The sequence below is a fragment of the Talpa occidentalis genome, unplaced genomic scaffold (assembly GCF_014898055.3).
Source record: "Talpa occidentalis isolate TD23 unplaced genomic scaffold, MPIMG_talOcc4v2.1 talOcc4.11, whole genome shotgun sequence".
Taxonomy (NCBI): domain Eukaryota; kingdom Metazoa; phylum Chordata; class Mammalia; order Eulipotyphla; family Talpidae; genus Talpa; species Talpa occidentalis.
The window spans coordinates 40882248-40907555 of NW_023601104.1; the positions used below are offsets into that span (position 1 = coordinate 40882248).

Genomic DNA, 25308 nt, shown 5'->3' on the forward strand with positions numbered 1-25308 from the left:
AGAGTCCAGTGTGCAGGTGGTGCCCATTTCCAAATTGGTTAGGATAGTTAAGAGCCCTCTGGATATTCAAAATGATAGTCCAAAAACGCATATGTAATTCCTTCTTTATTTAGAATTCTCATCTCTCCCAGCAAACTGTTATAAATTTTCTCCCAACAGTCTTACAGTCATCTTTCTTTTGATCCCTTTATTCGTGATGTGTACAGAGATGAAAAATTGGTTGAGATTCAAAAAGCATCCATGAGATTTACCTTAAGCTTTGCCTGTCAGGGAGATTCTAAGAACTAAAAAGATGGGAAACTGACATTTGGGAACTAGATTAAAAAGAAAATCCAAATTAATCCCAAGGAGCAATGCTCAGTAGATAGTTATTTAGACTAAGCACATGAACCTTGTAAGGCTGGTTGCTCCATTGGCCGGCCTGTCCCTATTTTGGGCTTGCCTGGCAAAGTAATAATAACTGTCCTGTCTTAGGAAGAGAGAAATGTCAACCTCCAGCCCTAAAAATTCCTTGTGAATTGGTTTGTTTCAATAGAGTTTATGCTTACACACAGTGTTCTGGAAGTAATAGAAATGTACATTAGATGTTCCTCCAAATGGAAATGAAATGTAAATTTAGATTGTAAATATATAACTGCAGTAAACAGATAGCAAGGAAAAAGATGAAGAGATTAGAAACTTGCCCTGTTTCTCTAACCCTAAAGGAAATGTTTCTATAAATAGTTTTAAACTACTGAAGAGAACAGGCAGAGGAGGAAGGATGAAACGAGAGGCAAAGAGATTGTCTCCTAATTCTCTTCACATTGCAGAATTGGAAATTGTTTTTCAATGAAATTCCCCTGAGCACAAGAAAGTAAGCATGTCCGTTTTCAGACTAAGGGGAGCATGGATGGGTGTCTCTGAGAACTGATCTGAGGCAGCTCCCAATAGGTGACAAGTGCCAGAATGCCCCGGTTGAGGGGAAGAGGTTGAGCACAAAAATAAATCCAAGCAAGTCTGCAGGGACAAGAAGTCTCACGGGTCGGGATTTCCCCTGGATTTTCTGCCTTGCCTCTAACCTTTCCTGCCTCAGCTCTGTGGATTAGCCCCAGAGGAGCTGCTCCGAGGGTAGCACAAAAGGAATTTTAAGGAGGAAGCCAGTTTAACACCACTCAGAAGACCCAGCATATTCTGATTTTCTAGATTCTCTTAATCCAGCTGTTTTTAGGGAGAGGCCTGTGAAGGCAGAAGGAAAGGTTTTTTAAAAAAAAAAAAGTTAAAATTCTAAGAAGCAGAAATAAAGATGTTGAATATTTGACTGACAAACAGATTAAAACTCTGGTGCATGTCTACATCTGGTCAAGGAGACTTTGTCACGGAGAAAACAGGCAGCCCCAGAGCCACGTTGGTCTCAAGCACTCTCTCTGCTTTGTGAGATTCAGGGGCTTTGCCCTCAGCAGAGTTTTGCCCTCCTCTGCAGGGAGGGCAGATCAGGACTTCTCCTCCAGGGGGAGAAGGGCCTTGCCTGCAGGCAGTTTGTGTAAAGCTGTTTGCTGTGGTGTAACTCAGGGAGTGCCGGCTTGAAGCTGGTTTTTGGGGAAGGAACCAGGCTGACCGTCAACCCCAGTAAGTATGAAAGGGTGAAGGGCGCGGGTGCTACAGCCTTTGCCTTCTCTGCCTGCTCTCCTGGAGGGCGCGTTCTTGTCTTCCCCAGTCCACCCAAGGGAAGCTCACCTGGAAAAAAGAGAAAAAAAAAACCCTCAAGCTTTCACCTTTAAACATGTCCTGGAAAAGCTCCCACCCCCTCCTCCCCCTCTTGTGCCAGTTTCCAGTAAACCAGAATCCAAGTTGATGCCAGCAGTTTCAATAAAAAGGAAAGAAACAGCCCCAGAGTGCAATAAAGTAGAAACTATGTGGATGGCCTCAAAGGGCAGACAATTAGGGGAGAAAAAGAAATGGATGGCCAAAACTAAGGAAGCAACTTAGACAGAAAAAGGAGAGAAACAATAAAAAATTCAAAATAAGTAAAGTATCTTTCTCAGGGCGCCACTGCCCTCTGGAAGCCCCGTCCTGCCAGCGGCAGCCTTCTCCTGGGCTGATTAGCCAAGGGCCTGTAGGTGACTGCAGGTTGTAGGGTCAGGACCAGGTTGACTCCAGACCCTTTTGCAAAGAGCTGCTCCTGTTCCTGTTTTTGTAAAGCCTCCCCTGACTGTGAGAATAGTGGAGGTGGCGGCTATCAACTGACTTTTGGAAAAGGGACGCTTCTAACTGTGAATCCAAGTAAGTTTGAAATGAAAGGATAGGGGGGTTTCAAAATTGTCTTTCTTCTGATTTAGGTTACTTGCCACCCCCCACCCCCCCGCCAGCATCCCAAGTTAGTTTCCAAATCTAATGTTTGTGTTGAGAGGTGATGGTCCCCATCAGAGCGATTAGAACCCCATTGTGCAAAGACTAAATTTCCTTCAGTCAAAAACATTCCCATCATCCATCTTAACAAGATTATTGGTATAGGGAGAAAAATTGAGGACGGGATCCTGAGGGATTCAGCTGAAGCCAGGGAATGTTTGCCAAAAAGATAGAGAGGAAATTGGCATATTGTGACTATGCAAATTTAGTAGACCAAATATAAATCTTCCTGACTTAGATTCTAAAACCCCCCTAAATTTATCTCATGTAATAATGGAACCCTGCAATTTCATTAACGAATGCTGGAAATTCTACAGATTTCTTTTTTCCTCTTTTTCCCTTCACTTTATCTCTGCCACAAGAACTGCTTTCCATCCCCAGTCCAGTAACTGAGGTCTCTGTGAGCCGGAGTGTCTGGCTACTCAGGCAGCGCGCTCAGCCCCAATTTCCCCCAATTACTAAAATCATTGACTGAGCCACCCCTTTGACATGGCTCATGTGAGTAGAAGAAGGATTTCATTTGTCTTCCGCATCCTGTGAATAGAGCAGTGCAGTCTCTCCTTCAAATACACATCTACTCTTCCATATGGTAATCATGTGTAAGTACTTGGAAACACTCAAATGCTCTACATAAAAGTAAGGAACTACGGTTGCTATTGGCACTTCTTGAAAATCTGTGTTTCTGGTGGGTCTCTCAGTGGGGCTCATAAACCTATACCAGGTTTATTCAGGTCTGCTCTCTGCGATTAGGAGAGAATGCACCCTTGGGAGAGACCTGTCCCAAAACAGAGCCCAAAGCCGGAGAAGACTGGCTTAGGGGAGTGTCAGTGACTGAGTGGTGCTGTGCATGCAGCACTGGAGGAGTTGCAGCAGCCCTGCTACTAGAGGGCTTGGAATGGTCTGGGGTAGGCCCAGCTGAAGAAGAGGCAGTGTGGTTAGCCCTGAAGTGGTCATGCGCAGAAGTGCCTTCTTGGCAGGGACAGAATCGGCACGTATCTGCAACAACAGGAACAATGAGTAATACATGACATTGGTCCGAGCACCTATCTAATTAAATCTCCAGGAGCTTCATGAGAACACCCGGGGAGGCTCAAGGACATCCCTTTTCAAAGGGTGAGCAGCCCAGGCTGAGGACCAGACAGGAGATTTTGTCTTTGGTCTCTTACTGGAAACACATTAAGGCAGGGTTCTGTGGTAGGTTTTCCAGAATGTGCAGTGAAGCCAGGAATACCTCTCTGTCCTTGCTTGGCCTCTTAGGGGACTGAGAGCTGTACCCTCTACACTTAAAAATGTTAATGAGGTCAGGGAGTTTGACAGCCTAGTCATGCAAAGAAAAATATCTGTGCAGGCCAAGCAACCTTCCATATCCCTGGACAGCAATGAGATGCTAGATTTTCCATGCAATGGACTCTGTCTTTTTGTGCAGGGGCTCCAAAGCAAAGCTGGCATCCAAGGGACCTGTGATTAAATTCTGCTTTCCTTCAAGCAGCAGAGCACGGAGATGATTGCCACAGCAACACTTTGTGCCTTCTGTTTGAGGGCCTCAGCTGGGCACAGGCATCTGACTCTGCTGGTGTCCTGATGTCCTGGAGGCTGAAGTCAGGCTTGGGGAGCTCTTGAAACTGTGGTGCTATGAAAGAGGAACAAGAAGGGAGGGTCACTTGAATCCCTGACCACTGTCTTTAAAGCAGATGGACACTTCTTACCTAAATAGTAGCTTTTTCCTCTTCCCCTTTTCATGCTGACAGGCAAATTAAGGCTTTGACCCTTTGCTAAAAAGTGGTTGCTAAGAGACTAGCACAAATTCAGTCAAAACAGTTAAAGAGTTTAAAAGTTGAATGTAATTAATGAATTAAAATATTTGTTTTTCATCTTCTTTGGAGATGGATTTTGATCACCTGTGTACCAAATAATAAGTGTGCCTGAATTTTGCCTTTTACACCTCTTTGGGGCACCCACGACACACAGCCTGGAAGAACCCAGGCTTCCTGTGATTGTGACTGTCAGCAATGGAAACTGTGTTTGGTCAAAGAATGAAATTTACAGCAACCACCAGAAACACAGATTTCCTTTTCAAGTCTACTAGGGGAGCTGCTGGGCCGCTCTGTGAGGTCAGGACAGGGTGGCTGTGACTGCAGGGGGACCAGCCGGCCCAGGTTACCTGGGAAGGAGGGGTTTCCCAGGACAGAGGTCTTTCCTTGCTAATCCCAGACTGGCCCCTTAGGCAAATGAATCCCCATAACAAAACTTGATTGTAAATTTTTTGTGAGATGCTACTCACAATTCACCAGGGTCAAGAATGACAGAAAAGGAAGGAAGCTTCAGTTAAATGTGCCCATCATTTTCATTTCTTATGCTGGAGTGTGAAGGGAAACTATGGAGATAGTATTTCCTGAGGCTGGAGCCTAAACCTCATCTAATTCTAGTCAGCCTCCAAAAAGCTGAACATCCTCCTCCTGTCTCCTTGTAATCAATTCATTGTCATCAGAAATGTGTGACACCTCGAAGGGGAGGAAGGACATGTCTTGAAAACTGATCAGAGAAATTGTCCTGAAAATGATGCTGTAAAATGGAAATGAGACCTTTAGAAAGAGACATGCTAAACAGGAGAAGTCAGGAGCTTCCCATGGAAACCACAGGAAATGGGGAGAGGCGGGAGGCAGGCCCGCGGAGCCAGGGGTGGAGGTGGTCCTCTGACCGTGGGTGGGAAGACTGGGGTGCTGGCCCCTTTGGAGACCCTTCTCCCCGGAAGAGGAAGATGTCTGTGAGCCTCAGGGGTCCCCCCAAGGATTTTGTAAAGGCCCCTGTTACAGTGCTAACACTGATGGCTACGGAAAGCTGCTCTTTGGAGAAGGGACCATTTTGACTGTCCATCCAAGTAAGTGTAACAGCACAGGAGAATTCTGGGATTTCGCCCCTGGTGTCAGGAATGAAAGAAACGTAGTATTGTCTGGGAAACAGATCTTGCTTGAAATTAACCGGTAGCCTCCAAGTTCTTTCTCTTCTTTATTTAATCTCGACACACAGTCTCCCTTTTGGACACTGAGCCATAAGGTCTAACCCCATGCTGTTGAGTAAAGCTGACCTTGACCTTGGAAAATAGGAAAGAATTTTACTGCTTTCAGAGTTTTCTCTAGGGATGATACCATAACTTGGAGGGTGCGGCAGGAATCACCGTTTCCACTGGACCCCCCTGAGTAACTCATTCTAACTCATTCTACCATTTTCTGTCAGAGGTTCTTTCTTGGATCAGTCTTAAATTCTTCTGGCTCAGCTGAGGCCATTTCCATTGGTATCGTCCACAGTGAAGCAGGATCATTGAGAGCAGAGTTTGAATAGGTTTGTGGCATTCAGTCCAGATGGATTTTAAATGAAGGCAGAAAGGGAAAAAATGAAAACTGAATGGGAATCTGAGGCTTTATTTCAAATCCCTCAATGTTCCCTGCATGTCTCCTAATGCTTCTGATACAAAACCAGAGACGGGGGTGGGGGAAGAAAGGATGGGGAGAAATATGCATCCACTCTGTCCATTCCTATCGCTGAAACCACTAGGCAAAGGACTACAATTAATTCCAAAGAATTTCAGATACAAGGCTTAATACCTTTCTCCTCGTGGTGCCTCGTATCCTTGCTGATAATTAGAGCAGATAGAAAGATTTGGTTTGGTGTGTTTGCTGCAGCACCCCGCCGGGAAGAGAGAGCAACGCTGACTGTTTTTTTAAGATTCATAAAGTTCCTTCTGTCAGTCGTTGTAAAACTCCCTGCTGCAGGGGGAAGCATGACAGCTCTGAGATGCTGCTATTTGGAAGGGGATGCAACTAACCGTGAAGCCCAGCAAGCTGCAGAGACCCTAACTCACAGGGCCTGGTGTATTTTTGCATTTAAGACCTTTTGGCCCTGTCTAGGGGGGATTCTAGTGGAGTCAGAGGGAAATGGATCAAGGAGAGTCTGGAGCCCCGTGAGTGCTCAGAAACAATAAGTGAAAGGCATGAGAGACAGGAAGAGGGAAAAACCAGAACGTAGGATTAGATCTTTCATTACAGCTTGTTCGGAGGTGGGGGAGCGGGGTGCAGGAGATGGTGTCATCACTGTGCCTGCAGCACTCTCTGTCAAGGGCAGGTTCATCCCCTGCAGAAGGGATGTGAGTCCAGCCCTTGCCTGGCAGTGCAGGGGAAGCCCATTAGGGGGACAATTAGGGTCTCTGCGCTCTGTGTGCAGGGAAGGTGGTCTGCAGTCCTGGCCACCTGCTCCTGGAAGAGCAGCTCAGTGCACACCAGCTGGGGCCAGAGCTAGGAGGTGCTGCGCCTCTGGATGCCGCCAAAGAAAACCTGGTTCTAATGAGAAAGCTATTGCCCAGTTTTTTGTTGAGTTTCTTCAAGCCCAGTAATGGAGGCGCCAAAGCTGAGAAGTTGACATTTGAGCCTGGGATCCTTTTGAGTGAAATATGCCAAAGGGGTCTGAAAGGCCAAAACTGCCTCCCAAGCTCTGCTTTTGTTGTTAGCTCTCTGGCAGTTGTCATTTCAGCAAAACGCAACCACTTAGAAAGGTCAGCTCTTCGTTAGCCAGACAAGTGAGAACAACATATTGACCAGAGATAAGGAGCAAGAAGCCCAATCGCAGCGTCTGAGAGCCTGGCATTTCCAGCCTTTTAATCACGGCTAGCCAGGAGACATATGCTGTCTCAGAGAAGGGAGATCAATGGTGCCTGAGGACCTGGTGTCACCATGCCAGGCTTGGAAATGGAAATGAGATGCAGATTGAGATGTTGTAGGGATGGAGAAGACAGGGGGCTCGCAGATGCTTTTAAAACTTGCCTCATGTCAGAAATTATAATGACACAATGGAAAGAAGCAAACACTCCTATTAAGTGTCCTGGAATTCCCTACAGAATCTGGCCCAACTGTGGCTCCCCAGTCCCACATCCCATAGGTATCTGAGATGCCTTTTGAAGTGGCAGCAAGAAAGACGGGGGCCTAAGATTGCTCAGAGTCACCTGTCAGTTATTGCAAAGTGTTGGGTGGCTGTGCAGCATCCTCCGTCAGCAAACCAACGTTTGGGCAGGGAACGAGCTTATCAGTCCTTCCAAGTAAGTCTCCCATGATGTTGCCTGTGGAGTGTGGTGGATCTGACAGTCACAGGCATGGGGTTCAAATGGTTGTGCAGGTGGCAGGGGGGTTGAGGACACAAAGCTGAAGGAATCGAGATAGATTGTCTGATGTGGGGGAGGAATGGCGAAAGAACACAAAGTCCTTAAAAGAGAGCAAAGAGAGCTCGGGACTTGAAAGTGGCAATTTAAAAAAACAAGTCACCAACCTGTGTTGTCCCCACACATTCTCGGTGCATGTGGGAGATGAGGTGGGGTGGCAGGAATGGACAACAGATACTGCACCATGGGCCGGGAGAGACAGAGAAATGGAGCAGAAAAGGAGCAAGGTGATCAGGCCTCACGCTGGGTTAATCCAAAGAAAATGAGATGTTCCAAAAATCTCACAAAGAAATAAAATCCTTCCCAGAGTCAAAAAGATGTAATAAAGAGACCTAATTAAAATGCACTTCAGAATCATATGATCACCAGGAGAGAAATTAAACCTTAAAAGAAAAAGAATTTTTTAAATGCCCAAGCATAAAACAAATGGGTCTACACCTTTAATTAGACGGCAAGCGGCACTCAGTGCACCTTAGCCTCCCTTAATCCCCTCTCTGGAGTTCTCAGTCCCTCCAGCCGCACATGGTCACAGCTGCTCTAAGCCCTGGATCTCCTCTTGGCTAATACCCTCTCTCCTGCATCTGCACGGGAGAGAGCGCATCTGTCTGCCTGTCTGCCGGCTGGGGCTGGAGGGGTGGGAGCCCAGGTGTAGGCACCAGCTCTCTCTTCTGCCTGGTTTTTGTTGAGCTTCCTATCACAGTGGAATACCGGTAACAAGAACTTCTATTTTGGGAGAGGGACAAGTTTAACAGTCATTCCAAGTAAGTCAAAGAAAATTTTCCATCACCCTTGTGTTGAGTCAATCTTTAAACTCCAAAAAGAATCATCAAAAGTCTGTTCCTCTATTTCTCTGCTTCTCGGTAACTTTATCTTGAACATTGCAAAGTGCCCCTCCCTGCCGTCCCAAGAATGATTTATGCCCTGACAGTTCTTAGTTCCCTGCCAGGGGGAAAGAGACAGACCGCAGTCGTGGTCATCCCCTAGCTCCCAATTCACGTCTGCCTTGAGCAGAGAAGCTGGGTCCCTAGTGGCACAGGTCTCAGGAGCAGGGAACAGGGACAGCTCTCAGCTGAGAGAAAAGGGTAAGAAGCCTAGAGATACAAGGATGAGGCAACTTCAGAGAAAACCGAAATTTGGGATGGTTTCAAAGGATGAAAAGGGTGGCAGGAGTGTCCAGACTCACCCCGGTGTTCAGACCAGAGAGAAAGAGAATTTCTCTTCACTCTGATGAAAAATTTGGCAGAACAATCAGAACAGATCTCACCTACAAAGCCTCTCCTAATTACACCCTTTTATCTCAGGTTCTCTCAGTTGTTCCAGCAGGGATGGTATGAAAGGGTCACTAGTGGCTTTGACGTTGTAGAAGCCATGCTTGGAGGGGTTCACAAGACCGGGAGTGGGGGGTGGCAGGGTGCAGTACAGTTTAGAGAATTTGATGCATGGTTTTTGTAAGGACTTAGAACACTGTGGGTCTAGCTATGGAAACAACAAATTAACCTTTGGGGCAGGAACTAGGCTCACCATTACACCCAGTAAGTACTTCATCCGTGCTCTGGAAACTAATCTCTAATTTCCCGGGGTTGCCTGTGTAAGATTTGGGGTGTTGATACTAGACCATGAGGGCCTACAGGAGAATTTACATTTGTCATTTTTCATAATGGATGGATGGCAACTGAATATCTGAGTTTTCCAGGGGAACTCCAGTCTTGAATATTTAATTCAGAACTAGAAAATATGATTCATGATTTTGCCGCTGCCATAGTGTGCTAATGTGACATGTGAAGTGAATTCAGACAGAATGACTGCATCTTCACTTTCATCTTGTATGATAATTTTAGCTTTGAGTGCTGCAAGTGTTTGAAAGAAAAGGTAGAAATACAAGCTATCAAAGAGACAAGCAAACCAGGAGACCCAGAGAGACCAGCAGAGAGAATACCAGACAGTATAATCTTACAAAACTAGTCCAGTGTTGTGTCTCTCTTGGTAGAGGGCAAAGGCATTTAGAAAGATGCTAAGAATTGATACTGGGGGAAATGGGGAGCAAAGAGAAGACTAAGCAATGATCCTAAGGGGAAGATTGTAACTTGGAAAACTCGGGTATTTTTTTATTCCAGTGGAATAAAACCATGTGATAGCACATTTGCATTTAGTAAATTACAGTTTGGGTAAAACAAAGAATGAATTGTTAAAAACAGCTGTCTGAGATAGCTAGATAACTATATAGCAAAATAAGTAGGTAGGTAGATGGTAGATAAATGATTGATTGATAGAGATAGATAGGTAGATAAAGTAATGTAAAAAACATGAAGCAAATAAATTGTTTGCAACTGAATTAAAAGCTTTGGAAAGTTTGGATATGTTCACTTTGTAACCAATCCTGAAAGAGTAAGAGCAAGAACTAGAAGGATAGAAATTTTCCAAGTCTACACTTCCCAACTGTCTTAGCCATTCAGCAACCTAGAAGAATTTTTTTTTCTTCTTTTTTTCTACATTTGAAATTAAAGACATGAATATTGAGAATTTGGACAGCCCAGACTCTTAGATTGAAAATTACATGATAAAGTGCCTCCCAGCTAGTCTGGATAAAGCACATTTAGACATCAAAATCTTTTTCTTCTCTCTCTGGAAAAGACAGGAAACTAGTGCTCTCCTCACTCTTTATTGAGGGCCTGGTTGCTCAAAGCATGCTCCAGGGTTACAGAGTGAGACAATAGCAGAACTGAGCTGTGAGATCTGGGGACCCCCTGATAGTCAGCCTGCTCCCCCCAGAAGTGTCCAGGGACACGGCCCCAGGTGAAAAGGTAACACATGCAGGGAAAATACCACACACCCCCGTGCCACTGAGAGCAACTCCATGTAAGAATGCTTTACCCAGCATGGCACAACCAACTCAGAGCACCAAATATGTGAAAACTTGATGGGGGTGCCAGCTATAGCAAGTTGTTTCCATGCAGTGCTTCCAGAAATGTTTAGTGGTTGGTAGTTGCTATAGGTTTTGAAATTGAAAAACATCACAGCATGGCAGAATTGTTTGGAACAGGGAGTACAGTACGATTAGGATTAATGAGATGAAAGAAAATTCTGGCTGGAGGGCTAGAAAAGTCCTAACAGGAAAGATATGCTAAATCTTTGGAGTGTTCCTTCTAGAGAAGACTTGTCGCATTTATCCAAGAAGCCTAGAACAAACACCAAATTCCAAATTGACCTTTTTCACATTTAGAAGTTTCTACGAGTATTCCAATGTCTTTGTCTTATTGGCTAAATCCTACAGGTCCTAAATGCCAAGGGCAACAGCCCTGTTTCTAGGTCTAAGTTCCCCGCCCACACACCCCACCCCACAGGCTGTTTTTGTAGAGGAGTTTGATGCTGTGTGAATGATGGAACCAAAGTGATCTTTGGCTCAGGAACTATTCTGAGAGTCAAGCCTTGTAAGTATAACATGTTTTCTGGCTCACCCTAGTCCCAACCTGAGTTTCATTATGTATTGAGGAGACCCTTTCCAATGTAGAAGTATTTGATTCTCAAGAAAGAAAAAAGTGAAATTCCAGGTGCAACACAAGCTCTTTATTCATGTGATTCTTTCAAGAATTTCCATGTGTTGTCTCTGAGAGAATTAGTCGTGCTAATGAACTGGAGTGACCCACAACTTTAAAATAGAAGTTAAGTTTTAAAAAAAAAGTGTCAGCATCTCTGTGGACCACACGGCTCGCTCTTTGAATAGGTCTAGACTCACAAAATGGAATCCTTAAGTCTGTAGTTTTGAGCTTAGAGATTTATCCTGAGCCTGTGACTTAGAGAGGTATGAGAAAAGCTGTTCTCTGCTCAGCTGGCAGGACATTTCTGGATCAGTGTCAGGAGAAAGCCAGGCAGACAGGTTGGTGAGGTGACACTCGTGACAGGTGTCTGCCCTGTTTCTGTAAAGCTACTGACAACAGTGAGAACAGCGGCGCTTCAGACAAGCTCACTTTTGGGACCGGGACTCGTTTAGCAGTTAGGCCCAGTAAGTATCAGAGGAAAGTGAGATCTTTATGCTTTTTCCTATGATTTGTTCTAGCCTGACATTTGAGCTATTCTTTTTAGACTCCCTATGTACTTTAAATATTTGTGACTTAAGGCCTGCCGTCCTACCCATCCTCTCCTGTGTGACGGGGAGAATTTTGTGGCTATGTCTACTCTCATGAAGAAGTTGACAGTGATGTGTTGACAGCTGTGTGGAGGCATTCCCAATCCTTATCTTCAGGCCTCATGGTGTTGTGTGTTTTGAGATTTTTTTCTTTTTTTTTTTAAAGATTTATTTATTTATGTATACAAGAACTGGGGTACAGGCCAGAGGTGTGGGGGGGGTGAGAGGATTCACCAGAGACAGAGTGGGGAACAGAACAGGCAGATTGGCTGAAATACACTGCTGAGGGGAGCAGCGGGCAAGTCAGGAGAGGTCTGCTGCACCATGTGGATCAGCTTCCTGGCTGGGGATCGAACTCATGCTGCAGTGGCTGCCAATAGCTTCATAGTGCTGGACTTAACCCCTTGCGCCACCAGGGAGGCCCTTGAGATTTTTTGACAGCAACAGGGAAGGGAAGAAATGGTCAGCAGTTCCAACCAGGATTATAAGCTCTGCCTGGTGTTTATGGGTGCAGAGAAGCTGTAGGTTGTGAGAGGTTCAGGATGGGCCTCTGGCAGAGATGTTTGTGTAAAGGGTTGACACAGGGTGTGAATACAGGAGGTTCTTACGGATACACTTTTGGGAAAGGGACCCAGCTCATCGTCCAGCCATGTAAGTCCTTCTGCTCAGGAGATAGGGATCTAAATGTGGTCCCCATGGGGACATTTCCAAATCCTGCTGAAACATCTCAGGTCTCACTGTCATGGTTGGCACTGTCCTAAAGCCGCGGGAAGTTCTAGCTGTGTAGATGAGGGAGGGGATGCAGTTTGTGGTGCAGGTGGCAAACACATATGGGCTGCTTTGTTAGCAATACCATTGCAATAAAAATGACTTTCACAGGAATTGTGGAAATGTCTGTGTAGAGAGAGGTTTGGTCATTTCTCTGTTTTCTCTCTTCATACCCACTTCTCTCTGCCTGACATAAGGACCTTAATCTGGAACAGATATTAATCATTTGATTTCTTAGCCCCATCACTCATCAAGTCTGAAAAGAGGGATCTATTACATAAGGTCCAGAAAGGGAAATGACAAAGAGCTCAATTCCCAATGTCTGTGGAGTTGAACTTGACAACTCCTAACCCTCAATCAACTAACCAGCACCCAGGATGATTTGAGGTCTAAGAGGGTGACTGCAGGTGGTATTAGCCAGCAAGTACCTGGCCAGAAACCTGCTGTCCTCATAGGGGTTAAAATGCAGTGCTTGGGAAACAGCGATGGATCAGTGAGGGCTCACTTGCTGCCCTTCTGGAGAGAGGTCGTGGGTAGACTGTGAGTAAGAGGGTGACAGCAGGTTTCTGTTATGAAGCATCTCACAGTGTAACCACTGGCGGTGCTGGGAAACTGGTCTTTGGGACTGGAACAAGACTTCAGGTCATGCTTGGTAGGTACCAGAAACCATGAGGTGACTGTATTCCTTGAAAACAGGGGGTTCTGCAGAGAGGACCCCCTGGCTGATGGAATCCTTCCTTCTTCCACCGGGAGGTGGTCTCACTGAGGCTACCTGCTTTCAGTCAGAATTTGGGTCATGTTTATTTCTGCGGCTGAGGCTTTCCTTTCCACCTGGGAACGCAGAGTTCTCCCTGCTCCAGCTTTCTTCACTCTTCATTACTGTGTGTTTCCTTTGCAACCATATGCTTGGGAGTTAATTTATCATCAGGACTTTGTCACTCTGGGCAACAGAATGCGAAGGTTTCTCAAAATGAGAATAGTCTTGCTCGTTCTGATCACTTTTCTGAGCAGATATGTGTAAACAGGAGGAAGAAGGCTAGGATGACCTGCTAATGACTGTTTTAGAGTGACGCTCAGGAAACTTACTTAACATCCTACATACTCAGATTCTGAGAAGAATCGGTGGAGGAAAAGCAAAAGTTTGGCCCTCTAAAAACATAATCAAATGCCAAACCTCTCCCCCAAAGCAGTGCCATGATTCATTATTTACCAATTATAAAATGACTACATGATAATTAACATGAAATTATATAGATGAGTAGTTTGAGTATGTTGAACTCATAATTAAGATGCAAATTATAGAAGTTCTGGAGCATGTCACCAGCAGTACCTCATACAGAGTGGTCCCTGAAGACAAACTGTGTCTGGGCATGATTTATTTGTGGCATGGGCTATACTGTTCGAACCTGTTTGAAAGCTGATTTTATGTGTCATGGGTGTCAATTTAGGGCCTAGATTGGTTCATTTAGTGGGCACTTGTCAGGAGTGATCGTGTGAGGAGAAGGGCTCCCTCTCACAGTCTAAAAACATGACAATGTGGCCCATTTTTATAGGAAGAGAACAGGACTGTGTGTGGTATGGGTCAGAGTCTCTGTGTGTCCCCACCATCCTGGGAGGCTGCTGCAAGGTCTCCCCAGGAGGTATTTGTTAAAGGCTGTATTGCTGTGGCAATAATAACAATGCCCCACGCTTTGGAGCAGGGACCAGACTGACAGTAAAACCAAGTAAGTGAGGGGGACGGGTCAATATCCAAAGCTGACCTGCTTGCGTGGCTGGGCTGATTTGTGCAGTTTAACAGGAATTAAGATGCTGCCGCTCCCAAGGTGATCAATGCACCTGGTTTATTTTTGTTGAGCTGGTTGAAAGTCTGCTTGTAGATGAACTCTGGCGATCCTAAGAATTAGGTCATGAAGAAGAAGGAAATTCCCCTGGCTTCCTTATTGGCTCTGAATATATGGAAACACTAAGGGTATTATACAAAATCCATATTCTGTGAAAAGACTAAAAAAAAACTTAACATCTCAGAAATCAGGTTTCCGCAATAAGAATCTATATTCTCCAAAAAGAAAAGTCAGCTCTTTTGTTGTTTTGTTTGTGTGCGTTGCTGTTCTTTGTAAGAACTATGGCTCTGAAAATCACATGGCTCCTGGTCCCTAAAATAGCCTCTCTCTGACCCAGCGCTGAGCACCTGTGCTAGGTGGCATTTCTCCCACTGACCTTGTGGTTAGTCCGTGTATCTCAGACACAAGCAGGCCAGTGTTCTGGGAGCAAAACCGGTAGTTTAAGATCAAGTTCAGATCTATCTGCACAGCTGCTGTTATTTTTAGAGAAATGCCCTACCCCTGCCAAGGAGCTGGTTGCTGAGGCTGCAAAGGGGCGAGACTGCCACTAGAGGGGAAAGTGATCTCACCTGTTTAGTCTCCCCCTCACTCCTTCCCACCCGCTGATTATTGTAAGGCCCCACATGACTGTGTGAATTATGGAAGCGGCGGAGATAAGCTCATCTTTGGAAAAGGCACTAAACTTTCTGTTAAACCAAGTAAGTGTTGGGGGAAGGGAGTCCCCAAGACGAAATCAATGAGCAACTAAAGTACAACCCAGAATGAATGAGAAGAAATTTTTCAACCCCTTTCTCTGTGATGGCTTTCTGACCTTACCACCAGCCCACAGAACTGCCCCTGGCCCATGGCCCTGGCTGTCCTCAGCCCAGAAGGGCACTTCCCTCTGCTGGCTGTGGGGAAACTCTGGGCTCTGGATGTTCCCCCCCACCCCCCAGGACGGCCCTTGTCAGGAGTCATGGTCCACCTCAGGGTGAGACCTTCTCAGAAACAGTCTCAGGGAAGAGGGTCCTGATGACCCGTGGTCTGTGACCCCTGCGTGGTTGGCCTTTAGACTTTAGGGGATCACATGAGGAGGAGAGACAGAGAGGCGACTGCGAGGGGGATTTTTGTTTAGGGAAAATGCACTGTGGACCTCAAGTGCCGCATTTTCGACACTCAACTTTGGCAAAGGCACCACGCTCCTGGTCACACCCGGTGAGTTCTTGTGGTTTACTAATTATCCTTGCTGGAAAGAAGTCCAATGGGACCTGTTGGAACACAGTTGAATTTAATTGCTTCGTTTAGCGTGCAGTTGTTAACCATGTCGGATGTGTGAGCAAGATATGAATACATGTTTCCCTGGAGGCTGGCTTTGGTTATCAGGTCTATGGGCAGTTTGATAAATTGTATTATTACGGCAGTCACTGTTTCTCCAAGGTCTGCAAAGCACATTGAGGTTTTGGGAAAGAGGCAGAGATAAGAGAGAAAAAAAACTTTGATAGAGCAGAAACGAGCCCGTGTAAAGGGAGACTTCCAAAGCAGCAGTGTGCAGCCAAGGAAGCGTGTCCTTAACAGATAAGTGGTGAGGAGCCAGTTGAGTTTAAGCCCATGTTACCTGGAACAACTGAATAATCTGACAAGCACACTGAGGACTCCAGGAGGGAGGAGATCGGAAGTTACAAGCTTCTGTGACTCTCCTCTTCTGGGAGGGCAGGCCTGATGGTCCTGTCATTGGACAGCCCTGGGCTTTGCCCCGGGACAAAGTAGCTCCCCACGCACACTTTATCCCATGCCCAGGCTGGCTCCCATCCAGAAGGGCAGAGAACCCGGGGGGCCTTGGGAGGCTCTCCACCACCACTGGATGATCTGTGATAAAGCAGAATGTTTATCCCACTTGCGAGGCAACATTGACGATTTACAGGCTGTTTCCACATTTGCAGACTTCAGAGTGTTCTTGGTCTTGTTGCTGTTTTTGTTTTTGTTTTCTGTTAGAATTACAAAAACTGGGGTGCTTCCCATGCAGTCACACTACTTGCAAAAATCCTGCCATCTCACATTTCGGTAGTGTTTCCTCAACAATCCCCTATGCTTGCCCCAAGTGTGACAGTAAGATAATGGTGCTGATTTGTTAGCAAATAGACATGTAGATGTGGATGAGGGGCCAGGTCAAACCACTCATCTTGAAGTAACACACACTTGAGGCCAGCTCCCCGTCCATGGCTCGCCAGCTCTTTTGTCTCTGCCCTTGAGGGTCAAGGCACATTCTTTTGGTAGCTTCCATATGGCTTTGTCTTTTAAAGATGGATCTCATCTTTGTTACTAATCAAAAGTCTTGCAAAGATATGACTTGTAAGTAGAGGAAAGACTCAAACTTGGGTATGAGGTATGGCTATAAAATAATGTTATCAGTGCATTTATTTGGGTCATAAACTGACTCTAGGAGAATCCTAAACAGAACACTTTGAAGGATTCCATGATCATTTAGATGTTTAAATCCTGATATGTTTGTTAAATCAGCCTCTTAATAAACTCGCTTAAGATAAACATGGCATGAGATCAGGGAAGTTTTGCAATCTCAGACCTAATTAAAACAATGAAAATAAGCAGAGAAAAGACTTTCTCTGAGAGTTAAGATATTATCCCCAGTTAAGATATTATCCTTTTAGGGAAACATGAAGTGAGGACCTTCGAAAGTGGAAGGTGTGTGTAATGTCCTCCTAAAGGCCAGCCAAGCTAGTCCAAGAAAGGGTAGCTTCATGAGGTTTTTGTAGAGTCTCATAGCACTGTGACTCAGGAAGCGAGAAATACACTTTCGGAGCAGGCACAAGGCTACAGGTTTTAGCAAGTGAGTATTACAGGCAAGAAAACCTTCATCTTAAAAGTTGTTGGCATTCATGCTCGAGCAAGGGGAAAAAATAAGCAAAAAGTTCCTGCTCTCTGAAGTAGTGGCCCTGACTTTCCTTCTCAGGACAGCAGGGGATGAGAGAGTTCTGGGCCTCGCCAGGTAGATTTACCAATTTCATAAGAATTGTTTCAATCCTTAGAAAAAATATTTATTAGCTAAAGACCTTGAGAGACTCCTTGAAACACGGTAGGAACTTTGTGTTTTTTAATACTTTCTCGGTCCACATTTTTCACTTGCTGTTCCTGCCCTTCTGTATGCCTCGCTCCCCTGTACAATTCGATGCTGGCTGGCAAGCAGCAAAGTGGGAAGGAAGGAGATGGGTATGGGGCAGAGGGTCTATCATGGGAAGATATTTTCTGGAAAAGAAAAAACACTGATTAAATCCAAGTAGTGGGTGTAGGGCGCCACAGTGCACCTCGTTTTTGCTCTGGAGTGGTTGTTCCTAATTGTTGGCTGTTAAGCCCCTGGGCCTCCAGGTGCCAGAGGTGGCCAGCCATGAGGAAGAAGGAGGAGAACACACTGTACATTCAGCAGTGGCACCCGGGGAGTTTCCTTCTCAAACTTTCCTTCAAGTTACTTCAAAACAGAGACAGATTCAAAAGAATCACCTGGAATATTCAGGAAAAGCCACCTGTAAGAGAATGACTTAAGTTTAGACCTTGTGTTGTGTCATCTCTTAGGAAGGGACTGTGAGCATAGAAAAGTCTCTAGTAGGAAAAAGAAAGTGGTGAAAAGCCTTTCCCTGGTAAGTGTCCAGGCAGGGCATGAAAGGGTGTGGAGTTGAGTCAGGGGTGACTCCAGGGCTGACCAGTGCCTGCAACTCTTGCTAGTTGTGGGAGAAAAGGTGGGAATCCCCCCCCCAGATGTTCCAGGATCAGACATCGGTCAGAGGTGTCTGGTTTCTGCACCCAGAAAGTGTGGATCAATTTGCCAACTCCCTATGCCAGGTGAGCAGGGACAGCTGCCTCCACCTCTTCCAGAGTGACAGTAGTCTCTCTGCCTGCTTTGGCATTGGGCCACAACTGTCCTACTTTGTTCAAATGAGGGATATGCTTTTCAGAACCCCCGGAGAAATATTATCTAAAACACTAGAGGCTATGCTAGGATTTTTGGCAGACTGTGTTCTGGGCTGATGCAGGAAGACTCCTTCTTTAGAACGTTTAGAAAGACTATCCTTCATTTATCCAATGTGGAAACAGCCTTGAAATCCAAGCTGGCACTGGGATTCTGTGCCAGGTTATTACTGTGACAATTACTTAATATTCTCTGTGCTCTTGGTATCGCTCCTTCCAGAAGATCTTTAGGGAAAACTTAGTTCAGTTTCTGGGAGGTTTTTGCTGAGCTGAAGATCACTGTGTGAATAATAATGCAGGCAACGTGCTCACATTTGGAGGGGGAACAAGGTTAATGGTCAAACCCCGTGAGTATCTCTACTGAATCCATAATGAATGCTCTAATTTCTAAAGGAAGCCATAGCACTGAGTTTCATTTGGGGGCTTTCTCCACCCAATTTTTTATGTTAATTTAATTATTAATCCTAATGTTTATGTAATGTGTGTGCATGCCATATGTACATGTGAAAACGGGCACACGTGTAATCTGGCACAGGAGCAAATGAACTAGAGAAAAGCAGATTCCTTGTCCTTCTTGTCTTAACCATTTAGCCAGAGATCTGATTGTGTTGAACACTGGAAGGGGTGAGCTCTGAAGTGAGAGACTCCTCCCGTGTCTTCATCAGGATTATGCCACCCACCCCTTGCCAGCCTGGTCAAGGGAGCAGCATGGCCTGAAGGTTGAGGAATGAAGTGTTTAACCTCTAGAATCTTCCCATCCCAACCATGCTGTGAATTGACCACAATAATAAACTCACTGCGTCTTTGGCCAGGGTCCCAGCTGGAGGAGCACGCCGGCCGGATTTGGGGATTGAAAGGGATTTCCTGGTACACATTGGCCTGGTTGGTTTCCGTAAAGCTTTCTATGGTTGTGTAATATTGGCAACAACCGTAAGCTGATTTGGGGATTGGGAACAAGTCTGGCAGTAAATCCAAGTGAGTCTTCAAATTAACTCTCTCAAACCTGTCTGTGCAATGTGAAACCTCTCTGAAACTATCTCTTTGTTTAGCCCTAATGTTTAAAATATCACTAGGGGTAGTGTTTTCTCCTGTCCAACTTGGGCAAAGCTGAGTCCTTGCCTACCTTGCCATCACCCTGCCTGGTAGGAGGGCTTTTGGAGTATTAGGTCGTTATTTTGCAGAGTAGGTAGAAACCCTGAATCTCTGTCTGCTTTGGTTTACAGTCCGCCAGTGGATATGCTAGAGAGAACAGGAGAGCAGCTCTTTCCTCCTATTCCTGGCCTCCCCTAACAAGTTCTTCTCTCCAAGAAACTTCAGGAACATCTTAGAGACCACATAGCCTGTTCTGACAGGCAAGCTGTGTTCTCAGTAGTGTTTGCTCAGTAGGCTTTCGCTGGTGCCCCCCTAAACCCCCACCCAAACCCAGGATAGCCCTGGAGCTCCATCCAGGTTGGTCAGAACTGGGAAAGGAAAAGGAGGGTTGCAGTGGAGCCTAGGGGCTTCAGGAAAGGCATCTTTGATACAGGTGATAATGAATTCCTAAATGAGTTTGCGAGTGTTAACCTGATGAGACTCTCCAGGGAGAAGGTCACCCTTACCTTTGCAGCTCTAAATGTAAGACATGTGTTGCAAGAAAAATGAGAGATGTCGGTGGCAGTGCCAATATGAAGAGACTGGATATAAATATTGAGGCAGTTTAATAAGTTTAATGAAATTAAGCCTTTCAGGAGAACCAGCTCAAGGTGCATATTTTGGGGGTCAATGGTTTAACTATTTTATCAGTTACTGGTTTAAAGGGGACCCCAAACTAGAAAAAGAAGGCTAATGAAAGGTATAGCATAGTGGTTAAAAACATGAATTTCGGAATCAAACTACATAGGCAAACCTCAACTCTGCTACTGACTACATGTGTGATCTTGGACAGGTTACAGTGTCTCTTTATGCCTCATTTTTTTCACTGCAAATTGGGGATGATGATAGTACCTAACTCCCTGCATTGTTACGAGGTTTAAAGCGTCATTGCCTACAAAGGGTTCTGCATAGGAGTCTTCTTGGCACATAGTAAGTCTTCAGTGTTAGTTATTATCAAGTTGCTGGATGAAAGGAGAGGAGGAACTGATCATTTAAAGTTTTTGTAAAGTGCAGCATTAGAGTGTAGCTCTAGCACTACAGGAAAACTTACCTTTGGGCAGGGAACAGTTTTGCAAGTAAAACCAGGTAGGTCTGCATCTCCCTTCAGGGGTCACAATCACCCACTATGTTCTTTTTCTTTCTTTCTTTCTTTCTTTTTTTGGTTGTTAATTTTCTCTGCCTTTTCCATGTCTTACCAAAACCCCTGGTTTTTAGGTTTTATTTTCCTTTTATAAAAGTTAACAGGATATGTGTATACTACCTACTCATTTGATTTCAGCTAGTGGCAAAAAGGTAGGCAAGACTTGAAGTCCATTGGGTCCGGGATTTCTGGACTAAGGCTGAGAGAATAGAAGTTGGCTGACTTGGGAGAAACAAAATCATCTCATGTGAGTGGTTCACAAAAAAATAAAGCTGATTTTACATTATAGTTCACTAGAGTAGAAACCACCCCTGCAGCTGCCTTTCAAGGTAAAAACAGGTAACTCAGAAATGGCAAACTTTTGTTTGAAAAAAAAAATGGGGAGATGAGAAGGGGAGCTCCAGTGATTAGGATGGATTTCTTTATTAAAAAAAAAAAAAACATAGAAGACAGTACTTAAGATGGTTTTTTAAGACTATCACGAAGTAGGAGTCTAAATGTGGAGTATATACCCCTGGTGAGCTCTGCAGAGGAAGCAGAGAAAGAAAATCCAGCAAAGTGTTCTTGTACTGAACAGAAACACTGTGCCAACTTTGGGGACAAGCAGCCTTGTCTTTGGGACTGGAACGAGACTCGCCGTCATTCCTTGTAAGTCCTTTACCACTTGAGAAAAAGCCCTTAATCTATAATGACCAGCTCTCACATCCCAGACACCTAATGAATTTCTAAACGAGCTTCCATGTGTTAACCTGATAAGACTCTCCCAGGAGAAGGTCATCCTTACCTTCCTGGCTCTCGATGGAAGACACATGTTGTAAGAAAAAAATGGGAAACGTCAACTGCAATGCCCAAATGAAGGGAGTGAGCATAAATATTGGACAGTTTTAATGTTAGGTTTAGAAACTGTAACCCTTTCGGAAGAAGCATTTCAAGGCACATTTATTAGTTTGTGTCTACACAGCACAATTGTTCCATTAATTTGATTAATGTCAGAAACTGATCTGGATATTTCGGCACTTCTTAAGAAAACTCCTTTGTGCTCCGAATGGCCTGAATTGACTGTCACATTACCTAAATAATTACCAGATCTGTTTTACTTTGTGCCGTATAGACTCAGCCTAATAAAAACAAATGCTGTTGTGTTTTTCCCGGTCTGTCTCCTCTCCACACACAAAGTTTCCTTCTACTCAACAGCGTCTCTTCACACAAAGAAAAGATACCCAGCAAGCCATTTGACTTATTGCTGCTGCTATTTTGCATTTATATGACTCCTTTCCTTGGAAGAGATTAAGGCACCTCGTACAACTTATTAGCTAAACAGATTGACAGCCTAATTAGAAAGAGAGAAACAGATTCTGAGTGTCTTTTTGTGGCTGCTGTTCCTGCACCTCGTATAGAACACTTGGTCAGAAGGCTCTCTGAGACAGAAATGAGACGGGGGTGGTAATCGCCATTTGCAGCGTGGGGCTTCTCAGCTGCATGCGAGAGGTTGCTGCAGGAGGGAACGGCACTAAATAGGTCAGGGCAACTGACAGAGCCAAGATCATGTCTTTCCCCTGGAACTCGTGTTCTCACAGAGCATAACCAATTTTGACATCAGCTGTTGGTGTGTGTCTCCTCTTCTTACTTTTCTTTTCAGATCCTTCCACTCCAGACCAATTCCTTGCATCTCTAATGCCTCTATCCCTTTTCTCTCTCCTTTGATTCCTGGCCACCATGCCTGCTGCATGCAGCCTCCCGCCTCTTTAACCTGTCAGCTGTATTCCCACGGCATTCCTTAGTTCCTTGAGTGTTCCTCAATGGCTCAGGCACCTAAGGGAATCCTCCTTGTGGGTGGACCCCAGCGGAGCCCCCGAGGAGGTGGTGGTGGCCACCATGGGCTACCAGATGCCTGCATGAAGGCTGAAGCTGGCCCAGGATGAGGAAGATTCTCTGGAGGAAGTTCTGCCAGGGAGTAAGGACACCATGGCTTGATGATACACGTGTCTGAAACATCTCCCACCTGGGAAACGTTAGCTTCTGCCTTGGGACCTGGCTTGGAAGAGGTGGCAGGGTTTTTTGTAATAGAGTCAGCCATTGTGGATACACAGGCACCGGGGGTGTACTGCGTTTTGGGTCCGGCACTCAAGTGTTTGTTTCACCACGTAAGTGTGTCTTTTCTCCTTTCTGTGGGCATGTAAGTTTGAAAAGGAAATCCCCATTTCCTAGCTAATCGCTGGTGGGAAATCATTTCTGGATCTAGCTGCACTGCCAGTTTAACCATTAAGATGAGCAAATCCGTTCTTAAAAATAGCTTTGACTGATTTCACTTAATGATGCCAACAGCAAAAGGAAATTAGCATGTCATGGAAACCTAATCTATGCTCCTGCGCTGCTATGGGAGCGCGGTCATTTCTTCTCATGCCCAGGCTGCGAGACCTCAGGACTCAGCTGACCTTTCCCTGGCCTGTCTCTTCTGGCAGATTTAGTGATTGTGTCTCCTAACTTTCTTGTGAAAAATTGCATGAGAGAGAGATATTCTCCTTTAGTTTTCACGAGGAAAGCTTTTTGTTAGCTATTTTGACAATCAGCTTCAGCTAACACGGTCCCTCCTATTCGGAGGCTTGAACAGGCGCATTTCCCCCACATTATTCAGAAGGCGTTTCTGTGTTGTAACCCAGGGCACCGCCTCCAGCCCTGGGATCTCCTCGACATTCTTCAATAAGGTAAACAGGGTCACACATCATCAAACATATTTCACAGACAGAAAAGCCAAAGCACAGACAAGTTAAATAATTTAAGTCAAACCAAAAAATCAGGACTGGGGCTCGAGCTGGAGGGGCTAGAGCTTGAGATTCCCTGTTTTCTTAGAACGAATTCTCTTGGGCTGTCATCTTTGTGAGTTGAAAACACAATAAGCAGAGGCCACAGGACTTTACAGGGAATGAAACTTAATCGCAACAAAAACTGGCAGTCTCCTTGCATTGGTGTTTTGAAAGTAGCCCCAGGTCCTTGCTGTTGGTAGTTATTGCTGCCAGTGTCAGGGGGGAGCAGAGGGAACTGATGTCAAGGCCCAGCATCCTGCCAGGCTCAGGGGGTTTTTGTAGGCCTTGGTATCACGGTGTCCTCCAACAGGGACAAACTCTTCTTTGGGGCTGGAACCAGATTACAAGTCATGCCAAGTAAGTGTCACTAGAAACCGTGAAGCCATTTTGAAAAAGTGTTTTTTATAAACAGCCAACTCATTTGGGGACTATCCCCTGAGGCGTCAGGCCACCCTTCTCAACACTGAGCTCTGTGGGGGCCTCCCCCGCCTCTTGCTGCCTTGGTCCACGTTCTCTAGGGACACCATTTCTCACAGACAGAACATCCCGTAAACCAAGTCAGTTTGAGCTATGTGTGAGCACTGTGGTTCTGACTAGAATCTTATCAGCAGCGAAAATAAGACACCAGAGAATCAGATGCATTGTGACTCCAAACAAATGATCTGTTTCTCTCTTTTGCATTTTTATTTAAAATATCAGGGAAGGTGAAGCAAGTTCAACTTCTCCAATTTGAAAACCATTTATGAATTATGCTTCCTTATATGCAGAGAGACCTAGATTGACTTTGGATGTTTAGTCATTCGATTTCATCATCTGTGTCTGGAATCCGTAATGGGCAAGGGAATCAAATGTAATTAAATGAGCAAATAATCTTCAATAGTCGATATTTCTACATTGTTTTATATGCTGTGCTCTGGACTTTTTATCTAGGGTTTATCTCTAATAGGTTTCCCAGAAGGACAGGGAAGGTTTTTGTTAAGGTTTTTGTGTCTGTGTGAATAGCAACTATCAGTTGATCTGGGGCTCTGGGACCAAGCTAATTATAAAGCCAGGTAAGTCTCAGAGATGTGACTGTAAGGGAGAGGAGACACGGGTTGAATAATATGCACAGCATTGCATGCAAATTGTATTTTTAAGAACAATCCAGCCTGCTGGAGACAATGCACTTGACCCTAACGGGGTTTTCTCTCCCAGTGAGAGGCAATGTCAGCTACCAACATTCTTGTTTGGTCTAGTTGCTTCTAGAATGAATAATGCTTACCTAGCCCTCTAAGAGAAAAGAACTGAATTATTAGGGAATATCTAATTCCCTCTGATATGGTTAGAATTCTTTCCTAAGGATAGAACCAGCCTCCTGCCACTGAGGAGTAAATTCAGAGAAAAGAGAAAGGGCCACAGTCAGACCAGCAAGTGTCCTGTGCCTGCAGCTGTCCCAGCACTCTTGTCTCTGGCTGCTGTCCCATGTAGGGAGCAGAGGCCTGCAAAGCTCCCAGTCACCTGCTGATGAACCCCCAGGGCTCTGGGCCTTAGCCAAGCCCAACCAGGATATCAACTCAAAGGTGGTGTCAGGGAATATCAGGAGAATATAGAGGCCGAAGGGATCCCTGGCAAGTCAGTTCTCGTAGCGGTGGGACTGAGTGTTGTTAGCCCAGGAAGACTGAGCCCATCCCCACCCCTCCTGTCATGCTCCTTCCTGAGGGTTACTGTAAGGCTCTGAAGGGCTGTGTGAATTATGGAGGTGCTGCAAACAAGCTCATCTTTGGGACTGGCACTCTGCTTTCTGTCAAGCCAAGTACGTGAGTAGAGGGTGTTTATGTCAAGCCAAGTATGTGCATAGCAGGACGCAATAGTCACTGTATGGGGAAAAGGAGGAATGAAGGCTGATTTAACTCCCCCATGGTCACCCCTTCTTGACCCTACAAGGCAGGGTGCCCATTCTCCTGGATGGCACA

General features: G+C 45.3%; 1 protein-coding gene across 1 annotated transcript in view; it reads left to right on the forward strand.

Annotated features, from left to right (window-relative positions):
- Positions 1-25308, forward strand: part of LOC119238894 (T cell receptor alpha chain MC.7.G5-like) — a 252268-nt gene that overhangs the window by 186806 nt on the left and 40154 nt on the right. The window contains exon 5 of the mRNA XM_054689128.1: positions 24359-24408. Coding sequence (XP_054545103.1) covers positions 24359-24408 — 50 coding nt within the window. The remainder of the gene's footprint in view (positions 1-24358; positions 24409-25308) is intronic.